Raw genomic sequence first — 20,654 nt, 5'->3', positions numbered from 1 at the left:
TATCATATCATACCATATCATGTCATAACATACTGAGGGCTAGAGGATCATCCAGTATCCATCCACATCATTATCATCGTATTATGCAATGCATCATATTCGTGAATTCTAATGCAAACAACCTATTGCATAACATGGTATTCATGATGCATGAACATGTTTGAGCATGCTGAAAACATTTGATTTAAAACATAAGGGTTAGTTCCACTCACCTCTGGCTAGCTCGGGACTAACTCTGAATCAGATAACACTGCTAAACATCTCGGTTCCTCGGGTCCGGTCCTACACAGGTGGACACCAGTGAGGTGCCAAACATACTCTAAACAACTCATAAACAACTCCCCAAAAACCCCCTAAAGCATCACTTAAACATGCATAGAAAACACTCATGAAACGGCTGGAAAGGGCACTTTCGGCGGCACTTTCGGCGGCCGAAGGTCCCTTCCAGAGACGAAGGTCAGGCAGGTTCGGCGGCACCTTCGGCGGCCGGACTCTCTCTCCAGAGACGAAAGTCAGGCACTTTCGGCGGCCGAACATTACCTTCGGCGGCCGAAAGTCTGCTTCCAAGCCAAAACTCAACTTTCGGGGGCAAGGTTAGGCGGCCAATCCATGCGTCCTCTGGCAGGTTCGGCGGCCGAAACCACCTTCGGCGGCCGAACCTGAGTTCATCCAGAACTCAACCTTTGTGCATTTCAAGCCTCCCAAACCTTCCATACACCCCAAAACAAGCACCCAACTTCTCAAACACATGCATACATCCTTAACCATGCACAAGGGAGCTCAAACAAGCTTAAACTCCCAAAAACAACATCTAAAGCATACATAGATAGTTTATGACCCACATAGGCCAAAACCATCAAAACAAATCAAACCTCACATACTCTCTCCCAATCATGCATACTCTCTCCCATATGCTCAAGGGGCTTGAAAACTAACTTAAACCCCAACACAAACATCACATGAACATACATTATCATACATTGGGCATAAAACTCACATAAACCCTAACATGCATATCTACCCATACTCAACCATCAAAACCTCTTAAAACTCGATCTAAGCTTGAAAACTCTTCAAAACAACCATGGAACTCATAAAAATATGAAGGAGATGAAGAGAAAACATGAAAATGACCAAAGGAGAACATGAACACACCTGAGCTCGAGAATGGGGAGAAAACTCGCCCATTTTCGGTCTGAGGGGCTTTTATAGGTGGCCAGCCAAACCTCCTTCGGCGGCCTAACGTGCATGCAAAACACCCCCATGTTCGGCGGCCGAACTTGAGGTTCGGCGGCCGAACCTGGTTTGTTCAAACAAGGCTTTCGGAGGCCAAAAGCACTCCCGAAACCTTCTCATGTTCGGCGGCCGAACTTCACTTTCGGCGGCCGAACCTGGCAAAACCTCCTTGGTCTTTTCTTTTTCAAAACTCAAATCTTTTTCATTTAAAACTATGAAATCAGTAAAAATCATTTTAGAAATCACATTTTACCCCTCTAGAAAACTCTGGCATCATCAAAATTCCATATTCCAACGGAGATTCCGCCGGAAGGTAGGGATTCCAATGCCGGAATCTAGCCGGGTATTACATTAGTACCTGTTGGTTAAGAATGTAGAGACCTTAAGACTTACGACTATGACCAATAATCTACTTCGTCTTATAATCCTAAAAAACACAATGATTAAGAAAGAATGAGATATAATAATTAAATGTTTGAGTATGTTTATTGATAGAAAGAAAATTAAAAGAGAGTTAAAACAAAAACAAAATAGGTGTGAAAGAGATGAACAGAGTAAGGCGTGTAATCCCAGAAATCATGACACAAGATGTAGATTCATCAGCTAAATTAATAATTGATGAGGTTGTATGAGATAAAAAAAAATAGATAAAAGAGTAGAATTACCTATTATATGATCTATAGTACTATAATCAATAGTACTTGTAGAAGAAGAAATGAGACGAGGTGGATTTACCTAATTTAGTGATATGCCTTAATAATTCTCTATATCAAGAAAACTTAGCAAACTCTTCTATAGACACTAAAATAGTTTTCTCAAATGATGATGTGATTACCATTTGATAACAAGTTGAACAATAGCATAAGTTCACCAGAACACACTTTAAAAATACCAAAAAAAGTCACTAATTAGGATAACTAAACACCTAAACAAAAGTCTTAAAAGTGAAAAAACGTTAGAAATCCTTACAGAATAGTAGATCAGAAATACTCACCCTTGAATAGTTTTGCCAATATTGGACCGTAAATTTGATTGGTGAGGATGACGACACAAAATACTCACCTCTAAATGGGAGATTTGAAGGTGGCAGATTTAAGACAAAAAACTGTTAAAAAAGTTCTATTAAAATATCATATCTAAAAGTGGCTCTAATACCATATGAAACTATGAATTTATGTATTTTTCACTAAAGAATTATTACACATATATAAATTACAATATTCTTGGATATGAAAACACTTTACAACTAAGACAAGATATGCTCCTACTATTAATCCTAAAATTATGCTCCTATAATCATGTTTTCTATTTAGGTATGCTAATCATTTACAGCGGTACACATCCATAACAAGCATAGAAGCACCTGAGATATGCTTGGGAATTTTCATAAGGTGCTTGTTTATTCCTTAAGAGACTTGGTACTTTTTTCTATTCATGAATATTGCATTTTAAAATGGAGGTATTGACTAAAAGAATCCCATTTTTTTCTTATTTTTGCAATTGCACCCTATTCTTTTATTGTTCGCTAATTAAACTCCACACTTTTATGCTTATTCCAATTACACCCTGTAATTAAATTTTTTATTAGAAAATAATGAAAGTGCCACGTCATCTAATACGTCATTGCCATGTCACTCTATCACATCAGTGAAGTTTAGGGTATAATTGGTTACAGCTTAAAATATTAGGGTTTAATTGATAAATTTTTAAAGTTTAGGGTGCAATTGATAATCTTTTCAAAGATTAGGATTTTTTTTTCGTTATTTCTTCTAAAATTAAAATTTATAATATTAAAAAAATAATTTACAATATTATTATTATAAATTTCCTAGTTTTATCAATGATTTAGTATATCAATTTATTTTAATTTAATTCAAATTAACATATAGCTTAATTTTTTAAATCCATACTAATCATTATCGTAGTTTAAAAAACGTATGATCAACAATATATATTAATTATATATCATAATATGCTATGTGACTGAAAAACAGAGCTATGTTGTACTTGGCTATGCTTGCAAAAAATAAAATATAAAGTAGTGGTCGGTGTCCACAGCAGCAATTCCGACACTCAAAGTCAGTATACTAGAGAAGAGAAAAGAGTGAATGTAATGAATTGAGAAAAGAGTGAATGCAATGAATTATTTAGAATTTTAGTGTGAAATACAAAATTGATTTAAAATTGTATTCGCATAATTTATTTTTAAGAGAAAAGAGTGAATGTAATTGAAGCCTGTAAGGGCTGTCTAAGGCCAAGGAATTTGCAAGGGCTAGAAAAATGTCCGGAAACTTGAAAAAACAAGGACATCATGTGCTCAACCCAAAATCTCAACAAGGCAAGAAGAGCTCGAAAGCTCACAATGGCTAGAAAAATGTTCGGAGTCTCGAAAAAACCAAGAAACTTGTAAGGGCTAGGAAAGTGCTTGGAAGCTCATGAAGATATTTGGTGCTAAAAGTTCGACAAGACTACAAAAGGCCTAGAAGCTCAACAGGGCGAGAAAGAGCTCAAAAGCCATCAAAACTGAACAAGGTCTGGGAGCGACATCATTTGCATGTTAGGACTAGGAAATGCCTGTAAACACGGATCAACTTTTGCCAAACAAAGTCTTGGACTTGACTGGTCGGCAGTGCAAGTAAGAAAAATGTCCGAAATCTCGAAAAACCAAGGAACTCGTAAGGGCTAGGAAAGTGCCTGGAAGCTTATGAAGGCATTTAGTGCCAAAAACTCGACAAGACTGCAAAGGGCCCATAAGCTCAACAGGGCGAGAAAGAGCTCAAAAGCCCGTCAAAATTGAACAAGGCCTAGGAGCAACATCATTTGCATGTTAGGACTAGGAAATGCCTGTAAACACGGATCAACTTTTGCCGAACAAGGTCTTGGACTTGACAGTCGGCAGTGCAAGTAAAAAAAAAGCAAGGACATCATGTACTCAGCCCGGATGAATAAGCCACATGAGCCAGACCATGAAAACAACGGTTACATTTGAATCTAAAGAATCAAAGACCAGTGGGAGGACATCTAATGCTACATAAGAATTGCTCAAAGCAAGCCGTAAGCTGTCACTATAAGATAGGGCCACGTGGTAAGGTTTGATAAGTCGATAAGCGGTCCCACTCGTAGAAAGGAAGACTCAGACGACCGGCTCCTAATCAAGAGAACAGACCCGGTCTCAGGACACGTTGACTTTAAGTAGGATAGACTCGCCCTCTCAAACGTCAGGGCCAATCTCCATAAGGAAGTTACCATTAAACAGCTATAATCCATAAGATCCCTTTTGGGCCTACGATCACGATATTCTCGACCAATTAGCCGGTGAAGATACTTCACCAATGGGCCAACCACAAAACCGTCGGATTATCAGGAATGTTGTATTCATCTCTATCTTCTTACCGTATAAAAGGAAAAGGATCACATAGACAAATGTATGCTATTCTCAAATAATAGAACTCTAAGTTTGTAATACACTTTCTCACATTCAGTTAACTCTAAGTCTTGTAATACACTTCCGTGGGCACCCACCATCACCTCATGTTATCTCTCTTGTAGGTTCCGGCCAATCACAACACCAACTCCATTATGGTCACACCATCAATCTTATTTCCACGACATCAATAATAATAAAAAATAATACTCTCTTCGTCCTATAATTTTTGTCCATTTTTTTTTGTTTCAACATTATTATTCACTTTTTTTTAGATTATAGTAACATATAAATTGAATATTATAATTCTAATTAATTTTTTTTTATTTTTAAAAAATCTCTCAAAATATTTTTTAGTATTTAATAAAATTTAATATATTTAAAAAGGATATAATTAGAAAGTTAATAAAAAATTATATTTATTAATATGTGTAAAAAAATAAAAAAAATAAAAATTATTGGACACAAATAATATTCTTCTTTTAAAAATAGAAAAAGGCCATATAAACGAATATCTAATATCATAATTAATAAGAGTATTAATTCTTTTGATAACTTATATGGCTTAGTTGACTTACAAATCAATAATAATGGTAAAAGGATAAATTATTTATTACATTAATTACGTTTAATAAAAAGTTTACTAAAATATCCTCTTTAAGATGACTCATTTTGTGTCTTGTATATTTTTGTTAAATTTAAACGAAATAATATGAATGAGAAAATATATAAAATGTAATTAAATTATTTTGTCAATACTAATTACAATTTCTTTACGCTATGTAAAATATACATATAAGTCAATGTATATACCACAAGATGAATACACTGAATAGGATGTGATAATATATAAAAAATAGGATCCATTAAGATCATAACATATGTGCATAGAATTTAAAAGGTCGTGCGAACCTTTCTATTTAGTCGGATTAGGCAATAAGAAGCTTGACCTATAGAATACGAAGATAGACAACCAATACCCTTGATTTTATCAAAGTCTGGAATGGACAGACATACCTCATCTTCAAAACTTGTACCACAAATGAGAATTAAATACCGATACTACCAACCTTAGTGACTTAAGGGACCCATCTCTATACAAATTAGATGAGTCAAGCACGACTTGATGAGATCAGAATAGAAAGTCGACCTCCTACGTATTGGTCATCTCTTTGGTACATCACCGGAATCACAAATGCGTGTGTAGTAGATACAAACTAATCAGCTTCGTATTTATTATCTTATCGCCCATTATTAATGTACCGCTTGACACACCTACAAAAAAGTATCCTTGTTCAATCTGATATCTCCACAAAGGGTGTCAAAACGATCATGTATATATCTCTCTCAGACACTCATGTAGAAACTTTGGAACCCATTCTCTTTCTATCTGTTTTATTTCTCTTTATACCATTAAAAGGTTCCACATCTGACTTGAGTGTTGGAGAGTCTCTACTGGGATATCTCTAGTTTGTAATAATATCTAATTAGTTTTGAAAATATATGAACTAATTAGTTTATGTAATAATATCTAAAATTAAAAAGTTAATTAAAAAGTACAAAAATTGGATGATAGAGAGAGTATATGAAAATAAAAAACAAAGGGAAACCTCCCTCCAAACGAGAGAGAGAGAGAGAAAACCCTTTTCATTAAATTTATCTATGGTATTTCCGGCACCGTGTACTTAATTCCCACATAGGCCGGATAAATATAAAGCAAACCATTAAAACCCAATCCAGATAAGGCATTTTTTTTTTAATGTTTTGTTTCTAAAAGCTAAATGCTTTCATTCCCACTGCAGAATTTGGTGGTGTCAACAACCCCACTATCCAATTCCTGGAAAAAGCATCCCCTCTCTCCAATAAATGGCTCCTTTCCTTTCCCCAAAGCTAGTACATGCAGTAAAAGTTATCCCAATGCCACATTTCCTTGTTCTTTAATTTCATCACCTCTCGCAAAACAAAAGGCTAGCTCAAATGTCTACTCTCTCCTGTGGGCTTCTTCCCAGGATTCTATCCGACAGAGAGAGGAGGAAGAAGAAGAAGAAGACGAAGAGTATCAAGTGCTTACAGCAGTGAGAAGCAAGTATAATGATATTGTAATTGTGGACACTCCTAAAGCCAGGATGTTGCTTCTTGACTCTACTCGTGAGTGTCCAATTAGACCCTTTAGCTTTTCTTTTCTTCTTCAATCTTTTGTAGTATTGATTCACACTTCGTCTTCCTTCCATCTCTAATTTTGTTAAAAGTTCATTACTTTTCGTTCATATGTTAATTATAATGCAGATAATGTTCACAGCATTCTTAATAAGGGTCAGAAATGGACTGGATCGTATTGGGTATGTGAAGTTTCTTCTCCTTGTTTTATTTTTAATTTTCATTAGCATTTACTTTGCTTTTCTCTTGTTTCTCTCTTTCCTTGTTGTGCTCAGTGTCCTGATATTGTAATGGCAATCACAGGGTAATTTAGTCGGTTTAGCATTTTGTTTAGCATTAGGTTACTAATCCCTACGAATTTACCGCTCATTTATCAGCCAGTATGGCAAAGAAAATGTTCATGCAACATTATGCAATTCCAGAGAAACTATAAGCAGATTTTTGCAAAATGATATTAGAGTGGAAAGGATTAAAAAGGATTGAACTATTAGCTCTAATTAACATGACAGTGACCAAACTATAAACATGGTTTATAGCAATGTCCTTGGAAAGTCCTTTGCAAGGACTCCTACAAGCCACTGCTACAAAAACTTCTTATTTCCACTTTTCCAATTTAAAACCTAGAAAACTACTTAAAATTTTTAAATATTGTGGAAAAATGAAAAACCAACATGCAGAATTGTGTACCCGTTCCCAATCAACTTTATAAATATAGAAAGTTTTTGTTATCTTATCTTCTGTTGACATCAAACATTTCAAACTAATTATCTGCTTCTTGCTCTTTTTCCCTTCTTCATGCAGGATGAATTTGCTAGTTTACCAGCTGTCATACCAAAAGGTCCTATTGCAATCTTGGGCCTGGTATTTCACTTCATCTTGCTGTAGCTTTGAGGTCTTATTGATTTTATGATGCAATTACATACAAACCAAATATATGAGCTCATGCAACTGAAATCTTTAATTATCCAGGGTGGTGGTACTGCTGCACATTTGATGCTTGACCTGTGGCCTTCTTTACAGCTTGAAGGTTGGGAGATTGATCCAATTGTAAGGGACATTAAATATCTTTCTGTGACAAATGATCCTTTAACTTTCAGATTAACTTTTTTTTTTTCATCATGATTTGCTCTGTCCATTGTTACTTATGAAACTATCATTTTCCCTTAATTCTACATACATCTTGTTGACTTTGGAAATCTGGTAGCCAAAATGGCCAACACTGAAAAATCAGTAGTTAGTACATGCTCTTTAATCCTTCAAGCAGCAAGGCAAGTTTACACCACATCAAATTCTGCTTGATTTATTTTATCAAGAAAAACTAGTTTCCATCAACTTTTTTCCCCATGTCCCACATTTTCCTGCAGATTTTTATCAGTAATACATTTTAGTTGCCTTTTAGTCTTAGAATGAACTTCCTTCTTATGAAAACTGAATGATTTGTACATTTCAGTTAATCGATAAAGCAAGGCAACATTTTGGGCTTTCTGATCTTGAGAAGCATAATATAGCTGGTGGCCTACTGAATGTTCATATTGGGGATGCACTTTGTCCCTCGGAAAATGATTCTGGAAGATATGCTGGTAAATGTTCCTTATGATTTCAAGAAGAGCTGTCTCCATTTCTTACTGTGTCATATAGAATTTTATTCTCTTTGTCAACTGCAAAGATCATGTAAAAATAAACTTTTCTTTCAAGCAAAATTGCCCTTGTCAGTACACAAGGGTAGGATTCGGGGGTGGGGCTGGGCTAGTTATATTATACTTGGAACACCTTATCTGCTAATAGTATTCTCTATGACAAAATAATAAATGTGATGTTAATTATTCCTCTCAACTTGTTATCAGCAAATATTTGTATGTATTTTCATGAAATAATTGATACATATATGTACAATAGAAGCATAATTATAGTGATTACTTTCCGAAATAGCTAGAAGTAGATGTATACAAATTTGTACCTCCATATTCTTGCAATATACAGAAAATTCAGAGTTGAAAACTTTCTCCACTTGGTATCAAAACCAAGAAGTTTCTCTTTGGTCTTTCTACTGGCGTTTTGAGATCACCCATTTAGGGTATTCTCCACATCCCCGCCAGATAGAGAGCTTGCTTTTTGATCGGGCTCCTATCAATGTATCAAGATCCGGTGACCGGACATGCAGCGTGTGGCTCCCATGCACCATCCATCAGTCTTACCTATAGGCCCATCACATTGGCACGTGTGCTGTTTTTCTATGTCATCAGGTAGCTGCACCTAATTCATGCTGGTAAGCACTGAAGAGATATTTTTATTGGCTTGGAATGTTAAAAGATGTCATGGTATGGATCAAGGAATTTGAAGTGGTTGCTATATGCAAAGGAGAAAATTATGCTTATTCAGGCTTTTATTGCAACCTTTATCTATTCCCTCTCATGCTTGGCATGAGATTTTCATGAATTTAATTGAAGGGCTTCCCAAGTCAAAAGAGAAGAACACTATACTAGTAGTGGTTTGCAGACTCACTAAAGTAGCCCATTTTCTGCCCTTGTAACATCCTTATTCTGCAATCACTATGGCTCATCTCTTCATAGACAATATCTATAAACTCCATGGTATTCCTCAAGTAATTACTTTGGATAGAGATAAAATTTTCACTAGCTTATTTTGGTAGGAATTATTTAAATGTTTGGGAGTTAAATTAGCCTTTAGTTCAGCCTATCATCCCCAATTTGATGGCCAAACTGAGAGAGTCAACCAAAATATTTAGAGAATTATCTTAGATGCATGGTCCACTTAAAACCTGCTACTTGGATTCATTGGCTTCCTATGGCAGAATAGTGATACAACTCTTCACCTCATAGTGCCCTCAAAATGTCTCCTTTTTGAAGCATTGTATGGCTATTCCCCTTTCAGTTTTCCTATTCAGTTACCTAATGACATAGCTGTTGAGGCAGTAGATCAACTTTTGCAAGAAAGGTAACAACTCTCTCAACTTCTTAAGGAGAACTTAGAAAAGGCTTAGAACATAGCAGAATGAAGTAACAAGCTGACAAAAAGAGGACAAAAAGGGAATTTTTCATGGGTGATTTAGTGTATTTGAAGTTGCAACCTTATAGACAGACATCCTTGGCTATGTGGCACTCTCTTAAACTGTCAGCTAAATACTATGGGCTCTATAAGATCATTACTAGGATTAGGAAGGTAGCATACTGTTGACTTATTTGTTGATCCTAACTGATTCAGGGATATGATTTGATTTGATTAGGATCCTTAATTATCTCCGTAATTATTATTTGATTATTTGCTTCCTGTTTAGATATAATTCTTTGTGTATAAATAGTCATATAGACCAATTGTAAAGATGAAGAGTAAAATACAAGAATTCTCTAAATTTTCCCAAAATTCTTCAAATTCAATTTTTTTCACTTTAGGGTTTCAGAACCCTAGATCTACCTTTTTTGGTACTAACCCATTTAGGAGTCTTTCCTCCTCTCACTGCCGACACCAGGACTATCGCCGGCCGATCAAGCAGCTTCGACGCCGGAAAAGCCTGTGCTGCATCCCGGTGCGTGACCAATCGCCTGACGCTGCTTCGCCGCTCCGATCACTCCGGCGACGATTTCGACCATCTTTTCGGCCTTCCCGTGCCGCTACCCGGTCTTTTGGTGAATTGATTGGGCTCTCTTGTATGTACAACCTTGGGTACCTCTTATTCTTTCACGGTTCATTATTTTTATTTAATGTAGGATTTATATTTCTAAATAGGAAGAGTTACTTTTCTTTTTATATTCCTATTTAGTTAGAGAATCCCTTAATTTGTAGTACCTTACCATAATTGTCTTTGTTTTTCCATTATAAATAGGAAGCTTATATATTATGAGAATATAATACAATTACATAAAAATAGAGCTTCCTGAGATTTTGGTCAATGAATATAGGCTCTCATAGCCGAACCATGTAAATCCTCTCATTTTATTTTCTTTATCCTCTATTGTTCTTACTTCAACACTCTTTTCAAAATAATATATATAAATAAATAAATAATCTCTGCTTTCTTTTATTAACTTTAGCCAAAGTTGCTACGCAGGCATTGTGATTGACTTGTTCTATGAAGGAAAGGTTTTGGCACAACTACAAGAGGTATTTTCTCATTGTATTAGTGCCGATATTGATAACATAATTTGTGTACTTTTATAATTTGGTTTCTAGTTTTTTCTTTCTTAGTTGTTCTTCAAAAGGTTTGGTATTTTAATTCATACCTACAATCACTTGCGAGCATACAAAGTTTTCTAGTCAAATTATCATTGGCTCTTGGTGGTACATATTCTTTGAGGACTTAAAACATGCCCCTTAGAATATAAAAATAAATTATTTTTGTTCCAGTAAATGTTTCTATTATGAAAATTACCCGCATATAATAAAAAGTGCAAAATGTAAAGTAGTTTAGCATAAACTTACTATACAAATAAATCTAATAATTAAGAAAAATAATTTATAAACACTAGTATAATATATTTTTTTTACAAATTACTCACAATTGTAAGTTAAACGGCCATAATCCTTCTACTATGGTACTCATTGTCTCGAAGATTACAACTATCAATAGTGAAGTGAAGTGAGCAGTACTAGATTTGGATTCAAAGCAAAAGCACCTTTACAGAACACCTAAATAGAAAACAGACTACAAAACTGAAGAGTAGAGCTTGCAGCGACGCCAGCGAGAGTGAACGGAGCAGTGGCGGATGTTGGACGCGTCTCCATGTGCTGTTAGAACTTAGAACACAAAGCCTGCACATGAGTGTTACGGATGCATATATAGGACAGACATATCAGAAGAGGAATAGGATTCATGCCAATAGCAAACAGCGAATAAGGGAGATTAAGGATTAAATTGACTGCAGGAATCCTTATCTACAACAACTTTTTATTTAAGTAGGTAATTATCTTCTTATCATGTAGGAGTTTCAATTTAGTAGAATTAGATGATTTTATTCAGTAGTAATCTGCTTGTAGTACTCTAGTTAGCATCAGCTCCTAACTGGAGCAGAATTCTTCAATTATGATGTAAGATTCTCTATAAAACAAGCAGAATTATTTCCTTTATAATCGAGATCTGAACTCACTCTCTCTTCCAACGAGTTCAAAGGTCAGATTGCATGATTATCTGCGGAAACTTGTATTTTTCTTTTTTGACGACATATTGATTTATAGCAGCTCCTAGGAGGAACATCTGCACCATATCAATCTCGTTTTTCAATTATTGCGTTCTCATCAACTCTTTGTTAAAAGCTTGAAATGCTCCGTATAGCGAGCGACAAGTTGCATACTTGGGCCATGTTATTGATAGCAAGGGTGTCCCCAAGGATAACAGCAAGATATAAGCAGTAGCTGAATGCTCAATACCACAATCACTAAAAGCTCTTTGAGGGGTTTTTGGGTCTCGCAGGATACTACCGCAAGTTCATTCAAAATTATGGTGTCATTGCAGCCCCTTTACCAAACCTGTTGTGCAAAAATGGGTTCCAATGGAATGCCATGGCATTGGAATCATTTAATGCATTGGAATCAGCATTGATATTTGCTCCAGTTTTGCGGTTACCCAATTTTGATGAACAATTTATCGTAGAATGTGATGCATCCGGGGGAGGAATTGGTGCTATGCTACAGCAAAATCATCATATTGCCTTTTATAGCTAGAAATTGGCCACTAGGCATGAAAAGTTTTTGGCCTATGGGCGTGAGTTGATTGGGTTAACCAAGGCTGTGCAACACTGGCGACCTTATCTCTAAGGGAGAGCATTTATCATTAAAATTGATCAATACAGTCTCAAATACCTACCGGAGCAATGCCCTTCCACATTGCCTCAATAATATTGGATCAGTAAATTATTAGGCTTTGAGTTTCAAGTAGAGTACAAGGCTGGGAATTTGAATTGAGCTGCAGATGCCTTTCCCATCGTGATGAAGATACTGCTGTCTTGTTTGCACTCTCTCGACCCACCATACTCATTTTTGATGCAATCAGAAATGAAATAGCCACTACAGAGTCTCTATCACAGCTTCGAAGTAAGATTGAGAAGGAAGAAATGGAAGCTGATTGGGCAGTTGATAATGGCCTAATTTTTTATCGACAACGAGTTTATCTCAGCCTCTCTTCACCCTTGCTTACAACAATCCTAATGGCTGTGCAAAATGGCACACATGAGGGAGTGCAGAAAACCTTGTAGCGAATTCGCCAAGATTTTTATTGGCAAGGCATGAAGGCGACAATGAAAGGATTTGTAGAAGCTTGCACCATCTTCCAACAGAACAAAACTTCGAATCTTCATCCAGTGGGTTTATTGCAACTGTTGGCATTACAAACACAAATATGGGCAAATATTTCGATGGACTTTGTTGAGGGGCTCCCTAAGGCAGGCAACAAACCAGTTCTCGTGGTGATAGTGGATTGATTCTCTAAATATGTGCACTTTATTCCGATATCTCATTCCCATACATCTGTGAGTATTGCCTATATTTTTTTTCTACTGTTTTTTGTCTCCATGGACTACCAGAATCCATTGTCAGTGATAAAGATGGGATCTTCACCGGTCATTTTTGGAAAGAATTATTTCATTTATATGGAACGAAATTGGCTCTCTTCCGCATGTCACCCACAGTCAAACGGACAGACGGAAGTAGTGGATCGCACCATTGAAATGTACCTTCGGTGCTTTATGAGTGACAAACCTAAAACTTGGATTGAGTGGTTACCTTGGGCCGAATATTGCTATAATACATCCTTCCATACAACACTGCATACTTGATGCAGAACTCAAGATTAACTCGTGATAAAAAATCCCGTCATACAATTTAACAAAAAACGAGGCAAAGATATCTTTAAGAAGATTGTTCTACTACACCCCTAATCAATCAATGTGATTAGAAACATAGATAATCAAGCGATTCCAGCTAGAGAATGCCACAAGATATTCTTGATAAGTTAACTAAGCATGGAGTGTGAAAATCCATATTAGAACCCCACAAGGTTGAACTTGATAAGTTGGTAAACATGGAAAAGAACCAAAGTTCTAATAATAAATTCTCATTGTGGGAAAAATATAAAATCTTTACTTATTCACTTTTTCCTGCATACAAAAGAAGGGCTATTTATAGCCAAATCTCTCCTAATCCTAATTGGACTAGGAAAATAAAATAAATTCTAATTGAAATAGGAAAATAAGACAAATTCTAGTTGAAATAGGAAATATAAAGTAATTCTATTTGAATAAGGAAAACTATACCAAATCCTACTAATTTGACTCTTAATCCATATAGGATGATATAAGACATCAAAACACACTCAAATATCACGTATATGAGTTTCCAAAAGTAAATAAATGATGGCTAGAGTTGCACCCACAAATTTTAAGAAAAATAAGATCATTTTTTTTCTTGTCTTCCAAATGTAGTATTCAGAATGAATGACTCGAATTCTCCTTGTATAATCGTGATTCAAAGCTTTCCATATTGAATTTTTGAAGAATTTGAAGACTTCAATGTATAATTTATTATTGAAGAATCGTATCATTCCCATACTCGCATCATTTTCTCCTTCCTCGAAAAGATTCATCCTCGAATCTTCAACCATAATGATAAGAAAAGGATCAACATATATGGAATCATGTCCACACAGATTGTCTTATACAAGAACGACAAATCCAATTGGAATTTCAACTTCTTGGATTTCTTAAATGGAATAGTCATTTGAATAAGGATTAGAGCTAAATATCAAAATTTTGCTCAATTTCAAGGTCTTGAAAATCATCTTTATCATGTTTGGTCTCAATTGTGATTTCTTCCTCAAAAGTATTCTCAAATTTAGTTGAAACCTCTTCATTATCAACATACTGTTATGGTAATTGAGATTGCTTTGCTACTGCAGTAGAAGTTTCTCTAAAACTTTCGCTTCTTCATGGAATTCTTTGATTTGCTCTTTTATGAGATCACAATTTTCACTTAAGGATTTAAGAATTTTTGATTAGTTTCTTGAATGGAATTTCTTGGATCTTTCTACATGCCATATATTTTTTTCCCTTTTTTTTTTAATCTCACACAACTAAAATAATTTTTTTTTGAAATAAACAAGATAAAAAATGAAACAAATAAACAATTAGTCAAATAGCTAAAATAAAAATAATGAAATTGAAAGTAAACAAATAAAACAAAGAAACCTAGATAAATAGGAATTTATCTACTACCAAACTTTGATATCAACTGATGCGAAACTCAGGATCAACTCGTGATAACAAAATCTATCACACAACTTGATAAAGAACGAGGCAAAGATATCTTCCAAAAGATTGTTCTACTATACCCCTTACCAACCTATGTGATTAGAAATATAGATGATCAAGCGATTCCAACTAGAGAATGCCACAAGATATTCTTGATAAGTTAACTAAGCATGGAGTGAGGAAATCCATATTAGAACACCATAAGGTTGAACCTTGATAAGTTGCTAAACATGAAGAAGAACTAAAATTCTAAGAATAAATTCTCATCCTGGAGAAAAATATAAAATCTTTACTTATTCACTTTTTTTTCCTGCATACAAAATAAAAGCTATTTATAGCTAAATCTCTCCTAATCTTAATTGGAATAGGAAAATAAAACAAATTCTAATTGAAATAGAAAAATAAGACAATTCCTAGTTGAAATAGGAAAATATAAGGTAATCCTATTTGAATAAGGAAAACTATACCTAATTCTACTAATTTGACTCCTAATCTATATAGGATGATAAAAGATATCAAAACATACTAAGATATCCCATATGTCAGTTTCCAAAAGTAAATAAATGATGGCTAGAGTTGCATCCATGAATTTTAAGAAAAATAAGACCATTTTTTTTCTTGTCTTCAAAAGTGGTATTCAGAATGAATGGCTTGAATTCTCCTTGATTAATCATAATTCAAAGTTTCCTATATTGAATCTTTGAAGAATTTAAAGACTTTAATGTACAACTTATTGTTGAAGAATCGTGTCATTCAGCCCAACCAGGGCCTCTGCACATCTGGGCTAAAGGCTGCAATCTCTTATAGTTTATTATAGAAAGAGGTGGAAGAATGGGGAATGAAGGAGATAGTGACAAAAGATTCCAGAAAAGGGCCAGCTGTAGAAGATGACAAAGAATGACAAAGAAGGAGGTTAGAGTGTTGAGAGATTCTCGGGCCAGCTCACAAGGGGAGGGAGAGCAGCTATCCTTCTCCATTAGGTTCTATAAATAATTTGTCTTTTCGTTAGAGAGGTATGTTTTTCCTTAGTTGAATTAAGCAGCCAATTGCTGAGCTAGCAAATTTCTGGATGGGAGATTCCTCCTGGTATTTCTTTTCTTATTTCAGTTCTATAGCAGAGGAAAGGAGATATCATTGTATTGAAAGGGATTCTAGTAATCGATTAATACAATAGGCCCATTTCTACTAATTTGACTTATAATCCATATAGGATTATAAAAGATATCAAAACACACTAAAATATCTCATATATGAGTTTTATAAAGTAAATAAATGATGGCTAGTGTTGGACCCGCGAATTTTAAAAAAAATAAGATGTTTTTTTTTCTTGTCTTCCAAACGTGGTATTCAAAATGAATGACTCGAATTCTTCTTGATTCATCGTGATTCAAAGCTTCCCACATTGAATCTTTGAAGAATTTGAAGACTCCAATGCACAACGTATTGTTGAAGAATCGTGTCATTCCTATACTCGCATCAGTACTTCTCCTCTCTAGGTGGTACATGGGAGAGCTCCACCATTTCTTTTATCTTACATACCAGGTTCAGTGACAGAGTTAAGAATTTAATAGTGTTTAGAAGAAGAAAAAGACTTTGCTATATTGATGAAAGGATTAGAACATAGAGAGTTTTTCCAAACAAGGGTTTCACAAATAACCTCTGCCCCTTTCCAAGCTTAACAGCAAGGAACAAATACAAGAAAAAACTAGATAATCGAATGGAATCATCCTCGTCTTATTCTATATTTATAACCTTTCCGACCTATCCTCACATGGATCATGCTTTTCTTTGTAACGGTATTTCCACCTGTCCATCCACCTGTTCCTCAATTGATTTCTTTGATTTGCAAGAATATACACTCCAAGTGGTCCCAGGTTTTCGATTATTTTGCTCAAGTTCATTCGTTTCTTCATCTTGTGGATGTGTATCATTACCACCCTCATCAAAAACAGCCTTGTCCTCAAGGCTGAACTTAGGGAATTGGCCACGTGGATCACTCGCATTGGGATTACTCATAAAGGGTAACATTTAGAGACTTAGGGTTCTGTGCATTTGGGTTACCCATAAAGGATAACATTTGGAGACATCGGGCACTGTTATCGGGAACTGTTCACGGCTATTGTTCACGAGTTACTGTTCACGGGTTCTGTTCTTCTGATCCTTTGTTTATTTTGATTGTTTTGGGTTGGTTGTTTTTATGGCTGAAATTGATTATGTATGTAACAAATTGGACATGATTAACATTTATGCTCCAACTTGAGGGAGAGTGTTATAAGTTATAGGAAGTAAATATGTTAATATAGGAAGTAAACATTTATGTTCCAAAAGTTCACAAGATGTCTGCCATGTTTAGAGAATAGGAGACCTTTTCCAGGAGCAGATTTCAAGTATCGCAAAATGCGAAAAACTGCTTGCATGTGAGGCTCTTGAGGATCATGCATAAACTGACTTATTCAGTTGACTGCACATGCTATGTCTGGTTGAGCATGCGAAAAATAAATGAGTGTCTACTAATCTTTGATATCTGCCAATATTTACTGATTCACCAATCCCTGCTTGTAGCTCGTGATTGCTCTCAATGGGGGTTTCTGCTGGTTTGCAGCATAACATACTAGTTTCTTTCAAAAGATTCAGAATGTATTTTCTCTGATAAATAAAGATTTCCTTATTTGATCCGACAACCTCGATTTCTAGGAAATGTTGAAATTTTTCTAGATTTTTAATTTCGAACTCTTGAACCAAAAGTTTTTTCAGCTGAGTCCCCTGTCATTACTATGTCATCAACATAGACTATGAGAAGAGTAATTTTACTCTTGTGATGTCTGATAAACAGAGTATGGTTAGCATTACTTTGTTGATAGCCAAAGAAAATTAGATCTTTGCTGAGTCGATCAGACCAAACTTTGGGTGACTGCTTCAACCCATACAAAGCCTTCCTTATCTTGCACACTTTACCTTGTGTTTTTTTATCAGCAAATCCAGGAGGAATTTCCATATACACTTCCTCATCTAAGTCTCCGTGCAGGAATGCATTTTTCACATCAAATTACTGTAGGTTCCCGTCAAGATTGGTAGCACAAGATAGCATTATTTTGATTGAGTTTATTTTGGCAATAAGAGCAAATGTGACTTAAACACAAAGGAGGCCCAAGTCTCCAAGAAGAGGCACCAGAAACAAAGAAAGAAAGGAAAAAGATTGTTTTCTACAAGGCGGGCTTTGATACCATGTAGAGAATAGTTTGCTTTATTTTCACAATAGAAATTACTGCATAGAAATATACAAGAGACTTAACTAAGAAAGGAATGTGAATCCCTGTATCAAGCCTAAGATCAAGCTAATAACGAATACATAAATCTGTACATATTTATTTCCTATAATATTTGACAAGTAAATAAAACATATTCCTCGACAATCATTATCATATGTATGTATATGAGAAATGCCTCTACAATTGCTTGGTTTATATCGAAAAAGAATTGAAATCAGTTACATCTTTCATGATGTAAATAATTTAAAATCAACAAAATAAAATGGAGATGCTAAAAAATTCAGAATTTCTATATTTGTAATTTTTTTAAAAAAAATTTTAATCATGCCAAAATTTCTCCAATATTTTTTACTTTTATACATAGTCTTTTTATTTCTGAAATTATTGTTTCAGAGTAGGTGGTGTATGGTAGTGTAGGATTCATAGATAATCTTTTTGAATTATAAAAGCTGAAAGAAGAGAGTGTCAGAGCATTCTTTCATTTTCAGTCTTAAGAATCTCCGCAACATAATTATACATAGATGAGAGGAAGTAGATGGAACCCATTCTCTCATCTAATGGTAACATAATGAGATTCCCGTTCACTGAATATCAGTAACAAACAAGAAAAATAAATCTCATTCTTTATAGCTAAGACCAAACACATCCTAGATGTATTACTTCTGGTTCTGAGGTCAGCTGCATGTGTGTGTGTGTGAGAGAGAGACCCTTGTTAATACCATTAATGAACTACTGTCTATTTTATAGGTTTAACATGTAAATTCAAATCATTATCTCTGTGCTTCAATCCACTTCGCGATCATAGTCTGATTTTCCTTTTTTTAAATGTTAAGTTGAGAACTCAAGGGAAATTCTTAGGTTATTGACTATCGAGTGACCCTAGAGGTATTTGTCCATAGCGTTTTACGTGCTAATTACACATTTTATACTGTATTTGCAGGTTGAAACTTGGTTGAAATTGAGTGATAGGTTGATGCCCAATGGTCGATTTATGGTGAACTGTGGTGGCATCTATGAAAAATCAGATACTACCAATGGAATAATCCACCCTAAATTAGTTGACGCTACTTGGGCTGAAAATACTACCATCAAGGCGTTATCTGAAGCCTTCCCTGGACAAGTATGGCATTTATTTCCTCAATTCTCTCAACATTTTGAATTATTTTATTATTTTTCTTATTTATATTCTTGCAGCTGAAGATTCTCTACCTTGAAATAATTAAAGGATCATGTTGATAATATCGAAAAACTTAGGAGGCTCGCATTCGGCCAAAAGTATCATAATGTTGGCTGCAATAATAGAGGGATAAGTTACTACACAAATCAACTAAAACATAAATTAGGGAATGCATGAGCTTAAAAGGTTAATGGTTTGTGCATGTGATGAGTTAGTTATTGTATCTTCCTAAGACAGATAAGAGTTGTAAATTTGGAAAATGGAAACAGGTAAGCTGGAAGAGAATGCCAGAAACACAAGGTGCAAATTATCTAGCATTGACAGGACCTTTTCCAGATCTGACATTATGGTCTTGTAAGGTCCCAGATCCTTTATGTCAAACTGTGAGGCAATGGAGGCCTTGTGCTTCTGCTTCTGTATTGTAGTGAGAAACAACTATGATTCTCTTTAGTCATTTGGCTTGGGACTTGTATAATGTTACTCTGTTCATTAAGGATCATTGTGATTTTACTTGTTCTACTAAACATGAATATTTCTATTTGATCAAGGGATTTATTTAAGAGCCATCGAAAAAGCAATTGCTATTTTCTCCCACAATTATTTGTTTTTATGATGCTCTCATATACTTCTCAAGTAAATAAGCAAACAATAATTCAATTTAATTAATTTTTTTTATCAACTCTTTTATTTAGAATGAAATTTAGAAAAAATTCAAATTAAAAGAAATTAAAATCATGTATGAATTTTACAAGAATTTATTTAAATCTTTTTCTTGTAGAATGAATCGTTGCAAATAAAGAAGCGATCTTCATAAAAATACTAATAGAAAGTATGGTATAAATATAAATTACAATAGAGCTGTCCTATTTAAAAGACCGGAAACCTTCTCTGTTCAGTCCAGTAGAGCTCTTTCTCTCTCTTTATTTATATACTCATCTCACTATATCACTATACAAGGAAATCCAAAAATGCCACCTTAAGTATCAACCCAAACAAACAGGAAGAAAATAGGATAAGATCAAGAGGCAGAACCAATATGGAGATGAATGAAGGAGGTACGGTCTGATTCATTTATGGGAGACTAGTATTATTATTTGCTACATTCATGGAAGTTCTGATTCAAACATACTATTAGA

The 20,654-nt window shown here is 34.8% G+C and overlaps 1 protein-coding gene across 1 annotated transcript; it reads left to right on the top strand.

Moving 5' to 3' along the window:
- Window positions 1-6,359: 6,359 nt before the first annotated feature.
- Window positions 6,360-20,084, top strand: LOC110610508. Its single transcript, XM_021750453.2, has 8 exons — window positions 6,360-6,808; window positions 6,947-6,999; window positions 7,619-7,678; window positions 7,787-7,864; window positions 8,268-8,397; window positions 10,884-10,936; window positions 19,282-19,461; window positions 19,788-20,084. Exons 1-8 carry the CDS (start codon window positions 6,442-6,444, stop codon window positions 19,941-19,943), a joined length of 1,077 nt encoding a protein of 358 aa, XP_021606145.1. The 5' UTR covers window positions 6,360-6,441; the 3' UTR covers window positions 19,944-20,084.
- Window positions 20,085-20,654: the final 570 nt, after the last annotated feature.

The sequence above is a fragment of the Manihot esculenta genome, chromosome 3 (assembly GCF_001659605.2).
Source record: "Manihot esculenta cultivar AM560-2 chromosome 3, M.esculenta_v8, whole genome shotgun sequence".
In the NCBI taxonomy this organism is placed as follows: Eukaryota; Viridiplantae; Streptophyta; class Magnoliopsida; order Malpighiales; family Euphorbiaceae; genus Manihot; species Manihot esculenta.
The sequence above is the reverse complement of the archived record's forward strand: the minus strand, read 5'-3'. Positions and strand labels throughout refer to the sequence as shown.

Excerpts from the sequence above, each read along its gene's own strand:
- LOC110610508 (XM_021750453.2), top strand. The coding sequence starts at position 6,442 with ATGCTTTCATTCCCACTGCAGAATTTGGTGGTGTCAACAACCCCACTA. Across the intron at positions 7,865-8,267 it reads GTTGGGAGATTGATCCAATT|TTAATCGATAAAGCAAGGCA; the intron begins GTAAGGGACATT and ends TGTACATTTCAG. Across the intron at positions 10,937-19,281 it reads TTTTGGCACAACTACAAGAG|GTTGAAACTTGGTTGAAATT; the intron begins GTATTTTCTCAT and ends CTGTATTTGCAG.